Below are 19,315 nucleotides of genomic sequence, written 5' to 3' on the forward strand. Positions count from 1 at the left end.
TTTCCCCTTGCTCCGTGTAGCTTTGCATTACACACCTATACCACTCGACGTCTGTGCCATGATTTTCATGTGAAGAGACGTGGAAAGATCGGGGAGGGGGGCAGTCCCTCGGCTAACGAAAGGATGCGGAGATGATAGGCGCGCAAGAAGAGATGGCAAGCATTGCATACATGTAGCCTGCCTACGATGGGCAAGAAGCCGATGGCTGGGCTGGGCTGGGTCACTGTTTGGAATTCAGCCTAACATGGGTTGGTATCCGGCTCTCGACAACGCGCGTACGCAGCTGGGAAAGTATTTATGCAGGTCTCAGCTGCCCAGCCACCAGAATACGAAAAAGTTGAGGTCTAGAAAAAGGCCTTGCTCATCTGCATATGCATCTGGTGGTAAGTGCTAGATAATGGTACTCCAAGATCTAAGATCAGTCTGTACTACGGCTGTTTTCTCCTCTCACTACATTTAACGAAGAAGCTCTTTTCCCATAGGCTCCAGGCATGTTGCACAACATTTATTACTCTTTGCGGGTTTCAGTGAGCAAGTCTAATTGTGAGAATCAACCAGTTTGAAATCAACAGGGATACATGGATACACCACGTAGCTGACACATTTGACTGGCCATCATCTTTCCTTCTTTCGCCATGCTTATGCTAAGAAATCCGCATTCGGATTTAGAGCGTGGGCGTTGCCATCATGGCATCCCACGACATCTGCCTTGCGGCGTTTAGCCAAGGCACTTGTGATTCAGCGCCTCTGGGGGACCGGATGGAGTGAATGGGTGATGTATTTGTTTGCAGCAATTCTGCCACGACATGGCGAACGAACGCCATGTGGCCGATTCGAGCGCCATGAGAAGTACATACAAAGTAGACATAAAAGGTTTCTCAATCCCATTTCTCAAATACATTTTGCTTCTTGTTCTTTCAAACTTTCTAGAGTTGGGCACTGCAAGATATCTCCAACTTTAAGACGGAAGACGATAATATTAACATACCAAGCTCTTTTTTTTCCCTCACTGCAACCCTACGGTAAGATTGAGATGACATGTCACCACACGTATCGAATCGCTGCTAATGTGATCTCGCTCCTCCTTCCCCTCTCTCCAGCTGAAACAGACTACGCTATTTTGACCTTTTGGCCACCACCATGTGCGACTGGGAAGAGTTCTTGTTCACCTGTAATCACTCGCAAATACGGCTCAAGTCCTACTGTCACTTCGCGCGAAACGATCCCAACCACGGGTGTCTGGGCGTCAAGGTGCTCCGCAACTCATGGAGACAAAGCGTACCGTGCGACGAGTGTACTTCCAAGGGTGTATCGCATCGGGGGACTTGATGGGATGTCACTGCTACATCCCGATGAAAATAACCATGAAGCTCGGCGAGCAAGGGTAGGGGGGTAGGGGGGTATGTACATCTAGTGGTCGCCGATGTCCTGGTCTCAGAGGAGTGTACGTCGAAACTTGTTTATTGGCATTAAGGCATGATTCGTATATAATTGGAAGGATTTGCGGCTGATGGCGGGTCTAGATTGGGGTGGAAGAAAGAGAACTGACAAGGCCTAATAACAGAGCGAGGGGGGAGTGATGTTTTGATAGCTTGATTGATACATACATTCGACGTGGTAGACGACGGCACCCCTCGACGCTAATAAGATGAGATATGCATGTGGAAAATCCGCGGTGAGATGATTCCTTGCCCTTGACGCTTTGTCTAGCGAATTGAAATTAGCAGCTATGGTGACGCAAGGAGTGTGCATAGGTTACACGGCGCATAACACTCGCCCACACGGAAGCCATTCCTACTGCTTTGCGGAGATATCCAGATGGCTTGGTGAGATGGCATTGGCAGTGACGTGGAGTATTCCGGGGGAGTCCAACGCAGGCGAATGCATGTTTTGCCCAATTCGATCCACTGCTTGGGCGTGGCGTTTATGCCTCCAGCTGATGCGTAAATAGCTCTCACTATGGTGCGAATTTGGCGAGACGAGGAGGGGGGGCGTATGGTACCTACTTGTGGAAGCTGTGAGGGCCTGCAAAGGACTTATGCTACATGAATGTATGGGACTTTGGGCTGAACATGACTCGTATCGATTCTCTTGTTGGTTGTTGAGATGTGGGCGTATACATACTGAGGCTCGGCCTAGCTGAATAGAATCTCTCCACGATGTCCATCCTACAAGTAGTCTGTGGTACGGCCCACTCACATGGCATTAGGTTTTGTGGTTGTACCACTGTAAGCTATGACATTGAAGCCTGATGCACGGTATTTATGACGGCGATGGGGGAGTCTTGCTTTGACCGAGTGGATTCCCTTCTGCAGAATATTAGTTTGGGATGGATAGCGAGGGTCATTTGTTAAGCACCATGGATGTGGGCGAACTCGGCATCTCGGAGTATGCATGCAATATATCACCATGAGATTGCTGAGATTCCGGTTCTGGCACATGGTTGTTCTACCCATAGACATAGTTCCAGCGCGTGCTACAGTAAGCTATTACAGAAACAAAATGACTGTTGTGGTGTAGTATTAAGTAATGCCAACTCTTCAAAGCTCACATCTCATATATACATACTATGCTGACACACAACACCAGCCACTTACTGGTTGGTGGCTCCCTCTACAACTCCCACCACGTTGTATCTCTTTGAGAAGAAGGTTATCCAGTCCTCAAGAACGCCCTTTTCCTTATCAGGAAGATCGTGCCAGTCTGGTCGGACGTCTTCCGGCTTGACAGACGTCATCCCTAATGCCCTGGAAGCATCTTTGCCGGCGAAGACTGAATTTGTATCGTTAGCGTAACTGCATGTTTACGAGACAGCATAGGTAGATGAAAGTGATGGTGCACTGTGATATGAGTATGGATGTGCTACGTACCATGGTATGAGCCTCCGGGCTGGTACATCTTGTTGCCGGACACATCATAAACTTTGCCCTGCAGAGATTTATTAGTTATACTAGCTGATGATATGTATAAATATTCTGGGGGAGTACTTTGATTGCAACATAGCTCTTTTCTCCGTTTGTGCCTATGAGACCGAATTAGCCGAGGGTTCATGAGATGGTGTTTTAAAAGATGTTGAGATCATGAAGAATGACTGGTGCAGAAACCATCGTCTTTACTCATTTGACTGAGATGGTTTAATGACTTTCCACAGCTATAATGACATTCTTGCTGCGCCTTGTTCATATTGATGCCCCGGGGCTGCGAAACCGGCATCACGGGCAGAACTGGAGGGGCTCAGAGTCTTACCGTCAGCCTTGGCCAAGTCTCCAAGAGATATCGGGTCGTCCTTTGGAGGGTCCAGCTGGACGGGAACTTTGGGCTCAAATCTTCCAGACATGTTTTCTGTATTTTTCTCGCCTAGAGTCTATGCGATGTGAGGCAAAAGAGCGTAAGAATGAGGGAAGAGTTGATGTCTCGCTCGGCATCCATTTCATTGCTTCTCCCCCACCTCGGCATAGAGTGCGAATGGGAGTAGCGCACGGACCACATGCCACCAAAGAATCGCTCGCATGCCGTCATGGGGAAAGATTCCCAGCCTTGAAGCTTCATCATTTGCATGTGCTCCAGCCACAGCATCTCTGCTGCAATTGCCATGTCAGTATCTGCAATTGCCTCGCTGCGGCCGGCTGGAGGCAAATGCCTTCGCCATGCCACGACGGGGCTGCTCTCGGTGCAGGTCAAATCGCCCACGGCGACCGTCCACCTGCGGGCTGTTGTGGCTCTGCGCCCCGAACAGCGACGACTCCAATCGACGACTCCATCGCCCCGAGATAATGACAAGACGCCTGGGAAGCCTCAGATTACCTTTCGCCAGTTCGTTGGGCGCGCTCTCGGGGTCAGTTTGCGAAACCTCGTGGTGGCGCTGAGCCCTCAAGGCATCCGGCGGTCGTATCGCGAGAACCCGGCCGTGACCACCATGAACATTCTTCTGTATGTATCAAGACGATTTCTTTCTTGCAGAATAAATTAGCTGTGCTAACACTACGTAGCTTAATATTCACATTCGTCTTCTCTGCGGTAGCGATCCGAGCCTACATCAATACCTTTTACAACTCGCAGTTCAGCAGATACCCGGAGCCTGTCGCAAACACGTTGCGCCGCGCCATCTACTACACCAATTACAAACCCGATCCCGAGCTTGCTCTGAGATACTACAAAAAGGCAATGGAGCAGTGCGCAGAAGTTGGGCTAGACCCCTTCTCCGACGAGGTGCTGGGCATCAGGATACAAGTGGCCTTTTGGCTTGAGAAGATTAACAGCCACAAAGCTGCCATTGACGTGCTCGAGTCAGTTCTCGGAGACTGCAGGAAGTGGGTTGATGTCATGGAACAGTCTGTAAAGGACGGAAAAGTGAACGACCAGGGAAGATATGTTGGCGAGGCTCAACAACAGGTCGCTGCAACGAAACCCGCTTCTGATGGCAAGGCTAAAGAGGAGGAGGAGGACGAAGCCGCCCCTGCAGAGCCCATCGAGACTCTGTGGCACAAACGAGAGCGACTACTCTTAAAGGCCATTTCCACAGGCGTCAAGCTGGGTGAATTATACGCAGATGAGCATGTGCTCAATCCCGATCAGTCTCACGCTCATCTCGTCTGGGCAGTTGAATCTTCGCTGAAAGAATTCCGAAGGCGCAGAACCGAGGGTCCCAAACCCGGCGAAGAAAAGTGGCTCAGCCCCGAAGAACTTGGAGGATCAATGGAATCGCTGGGTCGAGACTATGAGCGCCGCTCTCAGTTCCAGCTCGCCATCCCCTTGTTCTTCCAAGCCCTCCGGCTGTGCGAAAGCCCTTGCCACCGAGCAGTCATCATGAACAACCTGGCAGCGGCATTTGCTCAGCAGCCTCTCTACGCTGCAGGCACAATGGAGCCGTCTGAGGGTCTCAAGGAGCTATTCAACGACTCTATGCCAAAGACGCGCAAGGAATTCCTCGAGGCGGGATTGAACTGGGCACAGAACGCATACGTTCACGCCAAGGATGTCAAGGGCGACGATCGTACTCCCGAGTGCGACGAGGCGTGTGCTGTTGCGCTCTGCAACTGGGGAGACGTGGCAGCCATGCTGGGCAAGACGGAGCTGGCGAGGAAGAAGTACAATCAGTGCATTGAGATGAGCAAGCAGATGGAATTTCCCGATGGGGTGAAGCAGGCTCAAGAAGGTCTGTCAAAACTAACGGCTGCATCTTTGACAAAGGCTTGAAGAAAATTTCTTCAATGGTGTAAAGTGATTGGAAAGAGGCTATTAGAGACGGCTCAATGTATATTATTTACTGTATCATCATGTGTTACACAGCCCAGCTATTAGTGTAGACTCCCAACAACAAATTTCGGCCAGAACCTATTGCGGCTTAGTATGAGTGCCCATTGATTTCTGTTCCGTCTTTTGATCAATTTCCAGTTCCTGATCTTGTGGAGCGGCTGAGCGGCTGCCTAGCGGAATGGAGCATTGGCCTCGTCTTGGCTGTATACGATAATTAGAAGGGTAAAAAAAAAAAAAAATTCTTCGTAGGCAGAAGAAGCCTGAATGAAGTTTCCGGTGTTGAATAAATAGCTTGCGAATTGCTGCCATCTGCTGCAAATGAAAACATACTTGCAAATTCTGTACCTCTACTTGATACCTGAAACGCCAGTCAACATTGACAACCCAAAATCATCACTTACACTGACTGCCTCTTCTCAACCCCTCACAATGGCTTCTTCAAACGCCGTCTCATACATTCACCCAATGTACAGGCTCTTCTTCCAAAAAATAGAGCCCGCCATCACACTCTGGACCGGCTACGTCAACCTCCGCAACCGCGCCCTCAGCGGATCTCTGCTCTTCAACAAGATCAGCAGCGAACAAGACTATTACCTCTTTCGAGACCAGTTCGTCCTCGAGCAGGTGCTGAGTCTCATGGTGGCACTGATGGCCATGGCCGCGATAGTCATGTATTACGCAGACGACATTCGGCTCTGGCGCAGATGCCAAATGGTGCTTTTGGTGTGGAACTTTGCGTGCTTGAAGGGGACTTCTGATGGGACGGTGGAGTGCATTTACTGCGTGGAGCTGTGTACGGTGTTGATCATTATACGGCTGATGTTTTTGTTTAATGTTGGGAATCGGGCGCGAGGGTGGTATGTCGAGAATGGCGTTTTGAAAAAGATGTAGATTAGAAGTAGTGGGTGATGTGGTTGCTGTATATTGATGAGGGAGAAACATATGGGAAGGCGTTTTAACAAGGCTTGTGGAAACCATATGTACACAAGAAAAATGTATTTTGTGTAATTGGAAAGATACTAGGCACCCAACTGACTGTAATTGGTTTTAATTGGTGACGAAACAACATTCATAGGAGAAAGAAAGAAATGATGTATGAAGAGACATTGGAGGTGAAAAGGGACAAAAAAAGATAAGCCGACGGAGACAGGATTCGAACCTGCGAGGCCGAAACCATATGATTTCTAGTCATACCCATTAACCACTCTGGCACTCCGCCTATTAAGCTTATTGCTAGTAAGGGTGCAAATAAGCACTATCAAAGGGATCAGCCAGCCCCGCAATTTGCATGCGACTACAAACGTTCGCAAAACAGATTCTCGACATCTTGCCGCAGCGAATCGGGACGAAGCATCGCAGCTTTGAGTACTATTTTCCCAAAAGAAATGCATTCTATATCATTCAAGGTTTCGCCAAGAGTTGGGCACTCACATATTCGGGCACATGGTCGCTCTAAACCAGCAAATCTAACCCAATTTCCGCCAAATAGAAGCCCGTCTTTTAGATTCACCCACTCCTAGAGATTTCTAGGCTGTAAGCCAGGCTGGCCGGAGGAATCAAACACGATGGCTTTTTCTAGGAATTTTATGCTTCTTCCTACTCATTCTTCAATGCCAGACGTATTTCCGCTTCATCGGCCACATATAAAAAAGGTGTCATCATCGTGGCGATGGTACTTGTAACACAGTACAGGATTCGATTTGCTCGTTGTTCCTATAATTTATATATTCTTCTTCATTCGACCTTGGCTCCCAACAACATCTCTCCTCCATTATTGCATCATCACGCAGCTCAACAAAGTAGACACACTTAGACTCCAAGAATTCCTCGGCACCTCCATCCCATCATACACCTGGGAAACAGCACAGCAAAAGAAGTCACCATTCAAGACTATTCCAACCACCATGACGACAACTTTTGTCGCTTCCACAACAACAAAAAAGAAGAAGAGATTCTGCAGGATCCAGAAACTCTGGCGAGCTGGCGAAGCAAGACGGCTGCATAGACAAGACGAGCAACTCCGAGTTACCACTTCATCTTCCGACATGTCCTTGCATTACGCAACGATACTTTTTCTCACATGCCTCTCGCTTATCTACTACGGATGAAATGGGACGCTCTCCGGCACATTTTTAGACCTATAGTCAGGATGAGATATCTGCCTACGTCTATTCCAAAATCGACTCTCATTTGGAAAGCTGTAGTGATTTTGTAATAGCAATTGGCAGCGTGAAGAATGAAGACGAGCCCTGGATCGGTATCTCACCTCGCCAGAGATATGAGTGACTATATGGGGGATATGGCGAAAGTGGCACGAGTTGTGATTTAAAGCCAGAAAAAAAAAAGGCTGTCAAAGTCAAACATGATCGACTCCGGCAACTGGGGTGTTACGTACATATTCCATTTATAATCGTAGATGTGGACGTAGAAACTGTACATTACATTGACTTGAGCTTCAACAACATCTCAAAATCGCAAAAGCCCAACACGTGTCATATGAGTCTCCTTTTGGCAAATACATCAGAGGTCAAAGTTGAAATAACGCTTAGATTACATTCATCTCAGTGTGAGTCGATTGTCTGACCACCCCTTGAAATCTGGCACTTGTAAAATCTCTAGATGCCGCACCATAAGAAAATATGCCATCATGGCCCATATAAACTCCAAACTCCATGCTCCTTTCTTCATATTTGAACCATTTTATGCTCTGCTAGGCATCTATGCCACCTTTTGTCTCTTCGCATCCAAGCCGTCTCCGTCATTAGCATTCGTTGCATTCGTCGGGATATCAACCAACGGAGATCTTGCTCCATTAGTTCCATTTCCTTCAGCTGGGAGAGTTCGCTTCATCGTCGGAGGCTTATATTGACCTCGATTCGCAAGAGGACTGCCTAGACCACCCGGCGCCCCTAGTCTGCGCGCTTGGTCTAGTGATATGTTCATTGAACCGGTCTTGGCTTGAGAGCTGCTGATTGATTGCCGCAGTGACGTAAAGCCTCCTGTGTTACCACTTGGCGTCGCAGACTGCGCCTGGCTATTAGCCGGAGGGACATGCTGGCCGTTTCTCGCCACGGGCTTAGACGATGTGTGATCGATTCCAGGTGTTTTTCGTATAGAAGGGCTTTCAGCTTTGGGATTGAAGAGTTGCTTTTGTTGATGTTGGTTGCCGTTGGATTGGTTTGGATCAAGTGTAGCTCTCGCCGAGAAGAATGCCACTGGTTCCCCTGGAGGTGGCTGCTGAGGAGGTGCCATTGGAGAATCTTTGGCTTGCGGGGCATTCTGAGGGGCATTCTGAGGGGCATTCTGCGGTCGTTGCGGCTGTCCTTGTCTTGGAGTATACGGTTGCGGCTGCGGCGGGCGATTCATGTTGTTTCCTAGTATAGGCTTTGCCGTTTGTCCAGCCGGCTTGTCGTGGGATGGGTTGGCAGCGCTGGGAAGTACAATCTCATCTGGGTGGCCTTCCCCTGGTACGCAAAAATCCGCCTCGTCAAGTTCTATAGATATTCAGCCTCGATTTCTTCAAAGCCGTCTGAGGACAGCATACCCCCTAAGAAGTCATCAAACGAGTCCATGGGCTCTGGTTTGAATCCTGTAGCAGCGGAGGTGGGAGCAGTAGTGGCGGCGGCAGGAGCACCACTCTTGGCCCCGTTGTTGTTCGCATTATTCATGGTTATGTCCTTTGTAGGCTCCCTTTTCACAAAATCCGAATGTCGATGAAGGTTATCCGGATCAAACTTCTTGTTTGGCTGAGTCTTGATCTTGGTAACCTGCTTAACGTAGTCTTGGTCGTAAATGCAGTTGCCCAACACATTGCCGAAGTTCCTCAGCGTCCGTTTCAAAGCATCCGTCGTTCCCTCCTTTTTTGCCTTTTCAAAGGCCATTGCTTTCCCCTTTGCGTTCTCTATGGAGCCGTAACCAACGTCCTCGTGGTAGGTGCCATTTCGGAGAGTGACCCGAACGATGACGGATAATCCGATGCTCACGCGTTGTGTCTGGGGATTTTCGTCGGCAAAATCGACTTGGATATTTTGTATCGAAGACGACCATCCGTTGAAGCCAAAAACTTCGTTGGCAAGGCCAATCACCTTTTCGGCAGTGAGATAATGGACCCGGGTACCGCCAGGGCCAGCGCGTGACGAGATGTATTCGGGTCCCAGCTGTTTATCAAGCCGAGACGAGATTGTGGCAATCTCCTTGGCCGTCCATTCTGATACGTGGGGCTTGGCTTCTTCGAAAGGGTTGGCCCACGCTTGGTGTTGATCGCCCGGACTGTAGCATGTTATTAACGACTTATCGGCTACGATAATATGAGTGAGAGAGGACATACGCAGGCATGGAGGGCGGCCGAGATCACTCTGGCATCTGCTCAAAAAGCTGGAAATAATACGACAAGTCCAGATAGCTCTCAATCTTACAAGAGCAGCCGTACCTGGGTATCTGGAATCTTTGAATGCTTAAACGGACGTGTTAGGCTTTCATTCACGATACGTCGCGTTGGTAGCTTAGCAATAAGCGCGTTCTGTTTAATGGGAAAACAGGAGAGCACGTGACCTGTCAAGACGCAGGTACGTACCCGAGATTTTGCAACCACCAAGAAGCCTCAGCTCAACCGCCATCCAGTCCGCCTGACCTCTACTAGCATGTCGTTAAGCGCCTCTAACACCAACTAGGTAGGTAGTGTACGGCTAAAAGAGCTTCACTGCGTCGTCAGCTTTGAGCGGTTTATTCACCAGGTTTTACGAGATGAAGAATTGAGATTCCGGGGCTCCAGCTTCTGTTCACCAGGCCTAGTAGACTGCGAGGCTAGTCGTTTAAGTCATTAGCAGAATTAGTTTTTAGCTGGAGATTTACAGAGTGAGCAAGGAGACAGAGAGATTGATCTACGCCTGTTTTACTGATATAGGACTATGGGAAATTTTTTTTAATCTCAAATATTTACAGATGATGCTGTGTCCGTACCAGTACAAATACCAATAAGCCAGAAAAATGCCACACTGAAGAATCCCTACCGCCACTCGATGAATAAAGAAAGGATATCAAATTACAAAAGAAAGAAGTAAACGCCAAACCAGCCAAAGTTGTGCGCAAGGAAAAATGAGTGCCGAAGTCTATGATAACCCGTTGATGCTGGAGAAAGATTTTGTCGTGATGAGAATAAAAGCGTCGTAGCTTGCTCTAAGGCCGCCACGGGTGGCGGCCGGACTGACGAGAGAAGAAGAAAAAAAAATGCAGTGGTCTAGCCGCTCTCCGTATATTATATAGCAGCGTTTACCAAGGTCCGACCCTAACTGGCGACCCATATGCTCCCGATACGAGCTGGCTGAGAATGGAGCCTTGCTCTAACGAGCCCCCATTCTCATTCGATCCCATCCAGCCAACGCTATTTGACATGGCTGTAATGGCTGTTGCTAGTCGTCCTCCGGATTGTTCGTTATGTCGAGCCAGTTTTTGGTCCCATCCATCGGAATGCAGATTAAATCCACCGCCCCGCTTCGCTGCTTCATTAATGACTAGAGCCCATGCCTTGGAGATGTCCTCGTATGCGTTGTCTTTGTGATGGCGGTAAGTCTGTGGCTGCCAATTTGGAAGGCTGTGAATGAATCTGGTTGCACCATCAAGGAATTCCAGGGATTTGGTGGGCTGGGTCTCGATCGGTGGAAGAAACTGGGGAGTGAAATCGGAGAGTGCATCGATCAAGGCGACGATGTGACTCCTAACTCGGTCATATGTATATTCCGCGCTGCTGTCCCCGTATGGAGCGGCGGCATTCAGTCTCTCTTGATAACCATATAGCACGTTCATTGCCGAGTCAACGGTAGGTCGGGGCGCCCCTGAGACCACTTCCTGCCCAATATCCGGATGGCGCTCGCAGATGCGTTCCAAAACTGTTCGCAGCTGATTTGTGTCGAGGGTTTCCAAGAGCCGCGGTAGAGAGAGGGGTCTGCCGATCAAGTCGTTGGATCTGAATTTTTTCGACGGGCGGATGAGGGGCCGGGAGGATACGGCAGGGGAGCTCATGGGTGACATGTTTTCGTCTCCATCTTCGTCGGCCTTTCGTTTCCGGCTGCTCATGTTGTGAATCGAGGAGACTGCAGGATAAGTGTCAGCCGAGGGGATGTTGGGTCAAGGATTATGCGAGTATTATAGATGGACAAAGAAAATGAGCGGCAAGACGGATGCAAGTGTCAACTCACGGTTTCGCTGGGAAAGATGCAAGTTTTCGTGCTGGTGAGGGAAAACTGGTAACTGCGGCGACAGCAGCACATTCATCGTGACAGCAGAGCGTCGAGCGACCGTGCGATGCTGTGAGTACCGACTGTCGCCGTCTGAAACAGGATGGCCGGGGCGCTGGTGATGGAGGTGGATGGATGGTCGTGTCTCGATGGCCTGTCCAGGATAGAATATTTGTATTTTTACGATATCCGCCACGCTAGTCGATCCCAAGGGCCGCATTCATCACCGTCCGGATGGGAGGGGCGAGGGAACAGAGTGGAAAGAGGAGAAAGAGACCGGCGAGAAAAAGATGTGACGGGCTACTGCAGTGGAATAAAGAGCCAGAGAGCGGTCAACGGGGCCTCTGCATGGGTGCCCGGCCAGTGCAAGGGCAGAAGTTGAGTTGTTGTGAGCGAGTGGGTAGCAGTTTAAAGGATGCGGAGACTCGCAGCTGGTCAGGTTGCGTTCCAGGGATGGCAGAACCTGCTACTAGCGGCCTCTGGGGTCGCCACAGCGCACCGGACACGTGACGGCTGCCGTAGCGTTCGCTGCGCTGCGTCGCGGCGGGCTGCTAGCGGAGGCCTGCCGGGCTGCTACAGGCCCATGGCGCCCCAGGGCACAGCGCCGCTGCCCGCTGCAAGACGGTCGCACGTAGGCTCATTCGGCGCGGGTGCGCTTTTACGTCAGTCAGTGCCAGAGCGTAAGCCTCAGCGGGCTCAGCGGGTGAGCCGGCAGCTGGTTGGCCGGTTGGGCTGCAACGGCACTAGCAGAAGAGCGCCAGCACTGCGCTGCGCGCCGTATGTACGAGGATGGAGACGCTACAGCTTTCACGGCAGCTAAGTGCAAAGATTGAACCTTCAATGGGCCAATTTGATCGTTTCAGCTGATCGCGTCTCGAGGGAGCTCGCTTACCACTGTGTTGCCTAGAGTCTCTCCATGTCTCCCATCCCTCTGTCTCTTGTCCTCTTGCAGGCCTTGTCGCTTTCTCTCCGGCGCTACAGCGCCTTGACCCTGCAGCGTGCCTGAGCTGTGCAAGGGAAAAGTTTCATAGCGCAAGGCAAGGAGGGCCTCTTGCGGATCCCGATCTGTCTGTTTGCTCGGAAAGCCGCATGGCGAGCCTTGACCTTGGGCGTGGGAGGCTACTAACGTCCGATTCTCACTAGGTCAGTACATGTAGGCATTGATTGAGCTCGATACTGCTAGTAGACCACCGCTACGCCGTGCCTAGGTACTGATCCCGCTACAGTTCAAAGCACGACAACTGAACAATCGATCCTCGCACAGGCGGCTGCATAGACGGAGCTGGTGCTCCGTAATACGTGCTGCCACGACCACTGCCACGGCCTGTTTCTGCTGCAGGAGACCTGTACGAGCAGGGCCATTCGTAGCCGGTCCAGTCCAAGCAGCAGCAACGTCAATGCATCGAGCACGGCAAGGGAGCCAGAGTCATATCATTTCGCCTCTGCGACTAAGTGCGCAGCCCACCTGCAGAGCTAGACCCGGTCCAATACGGCTCAACTCCTGCACTCCTTGCGGCGGCATCTCATAAACTCCATGGTCCAAGGGGCATGGAAAGCAAAACATGCTTTTTAACAAAGAGTCCCTCGCACAAACGCCTGGCCGGTGCCATTGCGACTGCAAACAAAAGCAGTTTGCACATCTCATCTTGGTGCGCACGTCCCAGCCCTCAAAATAGACAGAGTCAATCGCCGGTCCAGGCTTTCCCATGGTCTGCACGGTACAAGCTGCGGGTTGATGTCAATGTGGAGTTGGAGCGTGTTAATGCAGCCGTGCTTAAAGACAAGTCAACAGCAAGGTACACGACTCAGCCCGCATTCGGTAGCTCCTACGAATCACTTGTCTCCTTGTGCCTCTCCCACATTTTTCCCTTCTTGCTGTCATATCAATGGAAACCTTTTCCAACGTGCGTGTCACGCTAATGCCGGGCAAAGACGTGGCCATGCGCCACTTCGTGGCCTCGACCATTCAGGAGCCTGCGGTGGCCTGGCGTGACACGGCGAGAGTGTGTGGCGCGAATCCTGCCCTATGCTTATGTATGCTTATGGGATGGTGTTGGTTTCCAGATGGCCGCCGGATAAAAGCAGCAGCAATGGCGTGCATAGTCGTGGCACAACATCCTTTTGGCGCTGGATTGGCTCTTTTTTGCTTCTCGGAGCATAGCATATTGGCATTAGCCTCCTGCTTGGCTCTACCCCACTTAAGCTCGGGTACTTATCGCCTTATCGATTATGAGTTTCTGGACAGGCCCAAAAAAATTTCTGCTGGCATACCGATTCCGTGATACTGGGTACGTCGATACACATAGAAGCTGGGTTCTTATTCCGTCAACAACCTCCTCATAATGGCAGCCACAGAAACAGAAACGCCTCAATTGGCCGAGGTGGACAGCGCGGCCACTTCTATCAAGCGAAAGGCCGATGTCGAGGAAATTGAAGTCGATGTAAACGCACCAGAGCCACCGTCAAAGCGAGCGCGCCGTGCCCTCAAAAAGGGAAAGGCATTGCCGACCAAGCCCTCAAGCGACGACGAGAAGGAGGACAAAGACGAAACAAAGGATGGCAAGGACAAGGTCCGATCCGAGCATGGAGTCTGGATTGGCAACCTGCCGTTCAGGCTGACCGGGGCGGAGCTTCGCACATGGTTAATAGACAACGCTGGAGGCGTCATCACCGAGGAATCGATTACGAGGGTGAAGCTGCCTACAGTCAAGGACGCTAACCGGCGCAAGGATGAGAAGCCTGCGAACAAGGGATTCGCCTACGTGGACTTTGCAGATATCGGCGCCAAGGTAGCAGCCATTGCGCTCTCAGAAACCGACTTGACGGGCCGCAAGCTGCTCATCAAGGACTCTAAATCGTTCGAGGGCCGCCCCGCCAAGGAGAAGGAACCCGAGGCTACAACCGGAAAGTCAGAAGGGAAATCAGATGCAAAGACCGATCAAGACCCAAACGCCAGCCGAAAGGTTTTCGTTGGCAATCTCAGCTTCAAGGTGACCGAAGACGACTTGATCAGGAACTTTGAAAAGTGCGGAGAGATTGAGTGGGCCAAGCTGGCTACGTTTGAGGACTCGGGAAAATGCAAGGGATATGGCTGGGTCAAGTTCAAGGAGCCTGAAGCCGCCGCCTGGGCCGTCAAGGGCTTCGTCAAGATCAAGGAACGGGTGGAAACCGAGGACGACTTCCGTGACGAGAAGAGCGATGACGAAGCAGAGGATGAGGATAACAAGGACAAAAAGGACAAGCCAAGCGCAAACCAGAAGCAGTTCAAGACGAGAAAGTGGTGGGTGAACCGCATGCTGGGCCGGGAACTGAAGCTCGAGTTGGCCGAGGATGATCGGGTGCGATACAAGAAGAGGTTCGGCAAGGATGCTCCCAAGAGGGCGGACGATACGTCAAGACCTCCCAGGAGAAGCAGGCCGGGCGAGAGAGACGACAGCAGAGGAGCCAAGTCATCAGAGCCTGCGCCATTCAAGGCTGCAGAGGACATTGCTGTGGCTCGTCTCACGGGTGGCTTAGTCGAGCCTACGGGAACCAAGGTTACGTTTGACTAGCATCGGCTATCTTATGACTAAGATCCTCTTCCAGCATTTTTCTTGTTTTACTCTTCTTGATTTACTTTGTTGACTGGCAATGGAAATTTTTGACAAATGAATTTTCTCGAATTGATCTAGCCTCGTTAGTGATGTAATTTGTAATGCATGCCTCGGTGTTCAAGGCGAACCCCTCCGTATTCCATCCGCCCGGTTGCCGGGCTCTCCGCAATCCTTAGTCAGTACTAATGAAGATTGATGTTTGAGACTTTACTCGTCTGCTTTCATTCTACCTTTTGTAAATTAAAGATTTAGTTACGCGGTTTATGAAAACTTACTGTTAAGATTACCAAGTACTATATGCATTGATCAGAATGTATCAGGCACAGATTACATTTACACTAGATACAGTGTGTCCCTGGTATGCGGTCCTCGTTTATAAACCCTTACAAATCAATACTGATTGCGTATAGGACATATATAGCCAAGAAAAAGTAGGGCCTGAGCGGCCAATATATACTTAAAGTACATCTGTTCACTAACAAATCAACAGGCTGGATCGGGCCCTCACCCAATTCCGCTCCTCTCCTGCATCCTCCTCCATCACTTACACCCTGCATTTCGAACCCTACCAGCTCAGTCCTAGCTTCCCATCAGGCTCAGTCAACAGGAAAGAATGGTACTTTGAACACAAGCACAAAGGCATAGTCGAGGCAGAGGCCGCCTTTCAGTCGCAGCTACGCAGGCGTGCCGAGCCGGTGGGCATAGATTTCAGATTCGACGGCGCCATGGGAAATACCTTTGACGCACATCGCGTAATCCACTACTTTCAGCAAGCCAAGGGCTCTGAGGTGGCCAACAAGCTGGTTGACGCCCTTTACGCGCGGTATTTCGAGCAAGGGCTGCATCCTTCAGAGGATGAGATGTTGATAGCGTCTTGCGTAGAAGCGGGCATTTCGGAGGAGGAAGCGAAAAAGGTTGTGTTGGATAAGGAGTTGGGTCTGAATGAAGTGCAGGCCAAGTTGAGCGAGATTAGGAGAGATGTAGATGCGGTGCCGGTGGTTGCGATTGAAGGGAAGAAGAGGGATATCACGCTGACGGGGTCAAAGGAGACTGAGGAGTATTTGAAGGCGTTGGAGAGGATTGCCAAGGAGAGCACTTGATTGATGATTGTATCTGTATTCTGCGAAAATACGAGTTAGTAAATACATTGGAATTATATTATTCAATAGTCACAAATTGTGGTGAGTAGAGTTGTATTATACTAATACTAAAACACTAAGAATTACTTGTAAAAGAGTGTCATGACCGTAGTGTACAAAGGCATCCTCCATCCGGCTATCAGTACACAAAAGATACATCAAGGAAAAGCGCATAAACGAATGGTATAAGAAGGAAAGAAGAAAAGAAGAAAAGAAATGCCGAACCGTTACCCAATATCATATCGTCGTATCATCATAGCAATTACCATCCATTACCCTCACCCCTTTTTCTAGGAAGGGCTATAAATCAAGGGCACCATCGCGCTCCTGCTATCCATTGCTCTCCAATCCTCCATCAACCCATCTCTGCCGCATCCGTTCACATCTCTCGCATTCATACATCGACGTGCAGAAGCTGCATCTGCCTTTTTATTCTTATTCTTCGCATCATAAAACTCCTTGCTGAGTTTCGCCAACACGGCTTCTTTGGCTTTCTGCAAGGCGTTTGCTCTGGCGTCCGCGTCTTCGGCGAAGCGGCGGTGGTTTTCTTCTTTTTCTAAATTGCGTTGTATGCTTGACATTCCCTCGTTAGGACCGGTCTGACGAGGGGAGTAGGGAGAGTAGGTGGCCGGTTGGAGCAGGACTGGCTGGGGCGAAGAGGGGATGATGGGAGATGTGATGGACAGCGGTTCGGGAATGGTGGAGTAGGCTATTTGGCTGGAGTCGGTAGAGAGACTGAAACGCAGCTTTGATGGTTTTTTGCCGTGTACGGGGGAAGAGGATTTGTGACTGTGAGAGGATAAGGGAGGTGAAAGCGGAGACGGATATTCAGGGGCATGCTCTTTTTTCTCTTCCTTGGAATGCTTTCTGTGGTGTCGACGAACACGTTTTCTCGTGGCATTTGTAGAAACACTAGTATCTGACTCTCTTGGCCCTTCAAAGTCGTTTTCAAGTCCTGATACTGCATTCCTCGCATTATCATCCAAAGTAAGACCACCAAGGCCCAAGTTCAAACCCAACAGCTCTCTGCTAGCAGCCTCAGCTGCTGCACTTGGACTGGGCAGTCCCTCTTCGCTTATGCTAGCTACAGGAGAAGACAAGTACTCCAAAGGTGCTGCAGCGCTGCTTCTAGACCAGTCATGACCCTTCGTCACGGATGCCAATGCTTCGTCCCAGCTACCGTTATTGGTGAGGACGACGTTCTCAAAGCCAAACTGCTTAACCGTCTTTTGGTGGGAAGCAATCAAGCTCTTCAGCTGGGGAGAGTTCATGGCGGCATTACGAATCTGCAGATAGCGCAGCTTGGGGAAATGCATGGGAGACCGGAGCGGTCGCGCGGGTAGAGGAGACATTTGGGACGTGATCTCGTGGAAGAGCTTCTTAGAACTGCGAGGCGGCGCGAACAGGGGGTCAGCGGACAAGGCAATGGGACACGGTCCTTTGGCACCGATCCAGGCAAAAGTGAATTTGTCTAGTCGTTGGGAGAAGCAGCGGATGTAGTCGTCGAGGACTTTGAGATGGTCAAGGCCGGGGCAAGGGCCGTAAAAGTCCCATGACTCGACGGTGATGTGTAACTTTTTGATTTGCTGCCATCTACGATTGGCCGAGGGGAGGCTGCCTATGCCATTGATGAATTTGAGGCAGTTGAAGGCAGCGGGATGGAGTGATGAGAGAGACAGCTTATTAAGCTTCAGCATCGGCGTGCGTTCAATAGCTATGCGTAGGCTGATGAGGGCATAGTCGACAATGTCTCTTCTGTACCTCTCTCGGGGGTCTTGGCCGGGGCAACGAATGGTCAGATGCCTCATGTTGGGGATATACCCCATGGCATATAGGAAGCTGGGGACATTGGTGGCGGCATGGAACAGAGGAGGATATTGCTGGGTCAGTATCTCTCCTAGCTCAGTGTTGGCGTACTTGGGCCGTCGTGTAAGTGCCGACTCCATGGTGGTGAGCGGCTTATACAAAAAGGTAATCTCCTCTCCCGTCTTCGGATGGATCAGTGGCGGGAGAAATGTTGCATCCGAGTGAGCAAAGCAAAAGGTCAAGTGCTCAATGTGATGGCCAATTCGACTCAGTGCAGCAATGCGCGAGGGCCTCGTGAAAGTGTTGGGCGTGAAGGTAACATGGATGCGAGTGAAGAGGCTCTTGGTGACCAAGTTGCAGCAAGCAGATGAGGCCTTGCGGACAGCGCAGATGTCTGAAATGGACAGATGTGTAAAGAGCATGTCTCTGATGTGGCCGCTCCTCAGCGTGGCGATGAAAAGTTGTTCAGTGGAAGCCATATCTGTGTCATGTCGTGGGGGGTGATAGACTTTTGACCAATGGCTGCAGTTGGTGTATGTTTCAAGTGCTTTGGGGAGATATATTTGGCAATTGCTATGGCTGGAGCCTTGGTTTGAAAAGATGACAGCGCGGGAGATGGAAATGAAGAAGCTGTGAAGTACCGGGGAGGTATCAAACAGCTGTGATATTGAGAGGCGAGAGGCTTCCAATGGGATGGAAGCTGGAGGCTTCAATGTTTGAAGTCTTTCTTAATTATTATTATTTTTTTTAAATCAAAACGCAAGATATAGAATACAATCCAGTATTCCCACAGTATAGTTCCCTGATCAATCCAGGAAGATTACGAAAAGGATTCCGGATCGCGTCCCCAGGCTGTATATATTCTCCCACAACCCTAACCTCGTCCCTCTCCCAAAGCCAAGCATTAGGCATATAACCCTCCCCAAGCCACCACTTTTCACGATATACTCCTTGGACACCGCTCATCCACTAGAATTGAGTATACAAGGATTAAATTAAAAAATTCAGCTTTTTTTTTCTCCGTAGTGCCGGCTTCCCTCTTCCGCGCTCCAATCATCCTGCAGCTCCCTGCATCGCCAAAGTCGCCGGCTTCAGCAACAACTGGCCAATGACTCACCACCATAACACACATAAGAAAAAAAAAATATTGTTAGAGCCCAATTTTTTTCTCGCGACCATAAAAACACCCAGGCAAACTCGTGTCCGCGTCAGAAGGCCGCGCCAGCAAAATCACACCTAGTTGGACAGCGGGTTGCAGGGATTGTCTCATGGCTTTGGTGTTTCTGGC

General features: G+C 50.3%; 8 protein-coding genes and 1 non-coding gene across 9 annotated transcripts; 4 read left to right on the forward strand and 5 right to left on the reverse strand.

The window, feature by feature from the left end:
* Positions 1 to 2,441: 2,441 nt before the first annotated feature.
* Positions 2,442 to 3,484, reverse strand: TrAtP1_003366 (uncharacterized protein). Its single transcript, XM_014087862.2, has 4 exons — positions 3,247 to 3,484; positions 2,988 to 3,022; positions 2,871 to 2,928; positions 2,442 to 2,772 (listed from the first exon to the last, which is right to left on the reverse strand). The coding sequence occupies exons 1-4, from the start codon at positions 3,335 to 3,337 to the stop codon at positions 2,594 to 2,596; spliced, it is 363 nt and encodes a 120-aa protein (XP_013943337.1). The 5' UTR covers positions 3,338 to 3,484; the 3' UTR covers positions 2,442 to 2,593.
* A 108-nt stretch (positions 3,485 to 3,592) lies between these two features.
* Positions 3,593 to 5,196, forward strand: TrAtP1_003367 (uncharacterized protein; the record flags this gene model as incomplete). Its single annotated transcript, XM_014087863.2, has 2 exons — positions 3,593 to 3,930; positions 3,990 to 5,196. 2 exons carry the CDS (start codon positions 3,593 to 3,595, stop codon positions 5,194 to 5,196), a joined length of 1,545 nt encoding a protein of 514 aa, XP_013943338.2.
* Positions 5,197 to 5,685: 489 nt separating this feature from the next.
* On the forward strand, positions 5,686 to 6,147 carry TrAtP1_003368 (uncharacterized protein; the record flags this gene model as incomplete). The annotated part of the gene is made up of 1 exon (XM_014087864.2): positions 5,686 to 6,147. One exon carries the CDS (start codon positions 5,686 to 5,688, stop codon positions 6,145 to 6,147), a length of 462 nt encoding a protein of 153 aa, XP_013943339.1.
* Positions 6,148 to 6,394: 247 nt separating this feature from the next.
* Positions 6,395 to 6,475, reverse strand: TrAtP1_003369. Its single transcript has one exon. It is a non-coding gene; the product is annotated as a tRNA-Ser (tRNA).
* Positions 6,476 to 7,751: 1,276 nt separating this feature from the next.
* Positions 7,752 to 9,740, reverse strand: TrAtP1_003370 (uncharacterized protein). Its single transcript, XM_066111854.1, has 3 exons — positions 9,584 to 9,740; positions 8,801 to 9,525; positions 7,752 to 8,750 (listed from the first exon to the last, which is right to left on the reverse strand). Exons 1-3 carry the CDS (start codon positions 9,589 to 9,591, stop codon positions 7,975 to 7,977), a joined length of 1,509 nt encoding a protein of 502 aa, XP_065967933.1. The 5' UTR covers positions 9,592 to 9,740; the 3' UTR covers positions 7,752 to 7,974.
* A 393-nt stretch (positions 9,741 to 10,133) lies between these two features.
* TrAtP1_003371 (uncharacterized protein) lies at positions 10,134 to 11,899 on the reverse strand. Its single transcript, XM_014087866.2, has 2 exons — positions 11,451 to 11,899; positions 10,134 to 11,345 (listed from the first exon to the last, which is right to left on the reverse strand). The coding sequence occupies exons 1-2, from the start codon at positions 11,707 to 11,709 to the stop codon at positions 10,525 to 10,527; spliced, it is 1,080 nt and encodes a 359-aa protein (XP_013943341.2). The 5' UTR covers positions 11,710 to 11,899; the 3' UTR covers positions 10,134 to 10,524.
* A 425-nt stretch (positions 11,900 to 12,324) lies between these two features.
* Positions 12,325 to 15,139, forward strand: TrAtP1_003372 (uncharacterized protein). Its single transcript, XM_014087867.2, has 2 exons — positions 12,325 to 12,632; positions 12,716 to 15,139. The coding sequence occupies exon 2, from the start codon at positions 13,832 to 13,834 to the stop codon at positions 15,038 to 15,040; it is 1,209 nt and encodes a 402-aa protein (XP_013943342.2). The 5' UTR covers positions 12,325 to 12,632; positions 12,716 to 13,831; the 3' UTR covers positions 15,041 to 15,139.
* A 64-nt stretch (positions 15,140 to 15,203) lies between these two features.
* On the forward strand, positions 15,204 to 16,253 carry TrAtP1_003373 (uncharacterized protein). Its single transcript, XM_014087868.2, has 3 exons — positions 15,204 to 15,440; positions 15,493 to 15,513; positions 15,573 to 16,253. The coding sequence occupies exons 1-3, from the start codon at positions 15,394 to 15,396 to the stop codon at positions 16,180 to 16,182; spliced, it is 678 nt and encodes a 225-aa protein (XP_013943343.2). The 5' UTR covers positions 15,204 to 15,393; the 3' UTR covers positions 16,183 to 16,253.
* Positions 16,254 to 16,511: 258 nt separating this feature from the next.
* Positions 16,512 to 18,506, reverse strand: TrAtP1_003374 (uncharacterized protein; the record flags this gene model as incomplete). Its single annotated transcript, XM_014087869.2, has 1 exon — positions 16,512 to 18,506. The coding sequence occupies one exon, from the start codon at positions 18,504 to 18,506 to the stop codon at positions 16,512 to 16,514; it is 1,995 nt and encodes a 664-aa protein (XP_013943344.2).
* Positions 18,507 to 19,315: the final 809 nt, after the last annotated feature.

Source organism: Trichoderma atroviride, chromosome 2 (genome assembly GCF_020647795.1).
Source record: "Trichoderma atroviride chromosome 2, complete sequence".
NCBI lineage: Eukaryota > Fungi > Ascomycota > Sordariomycetes > Hypocreales > Hypocreaceae > Trichoderma > Trichoderma atroviride.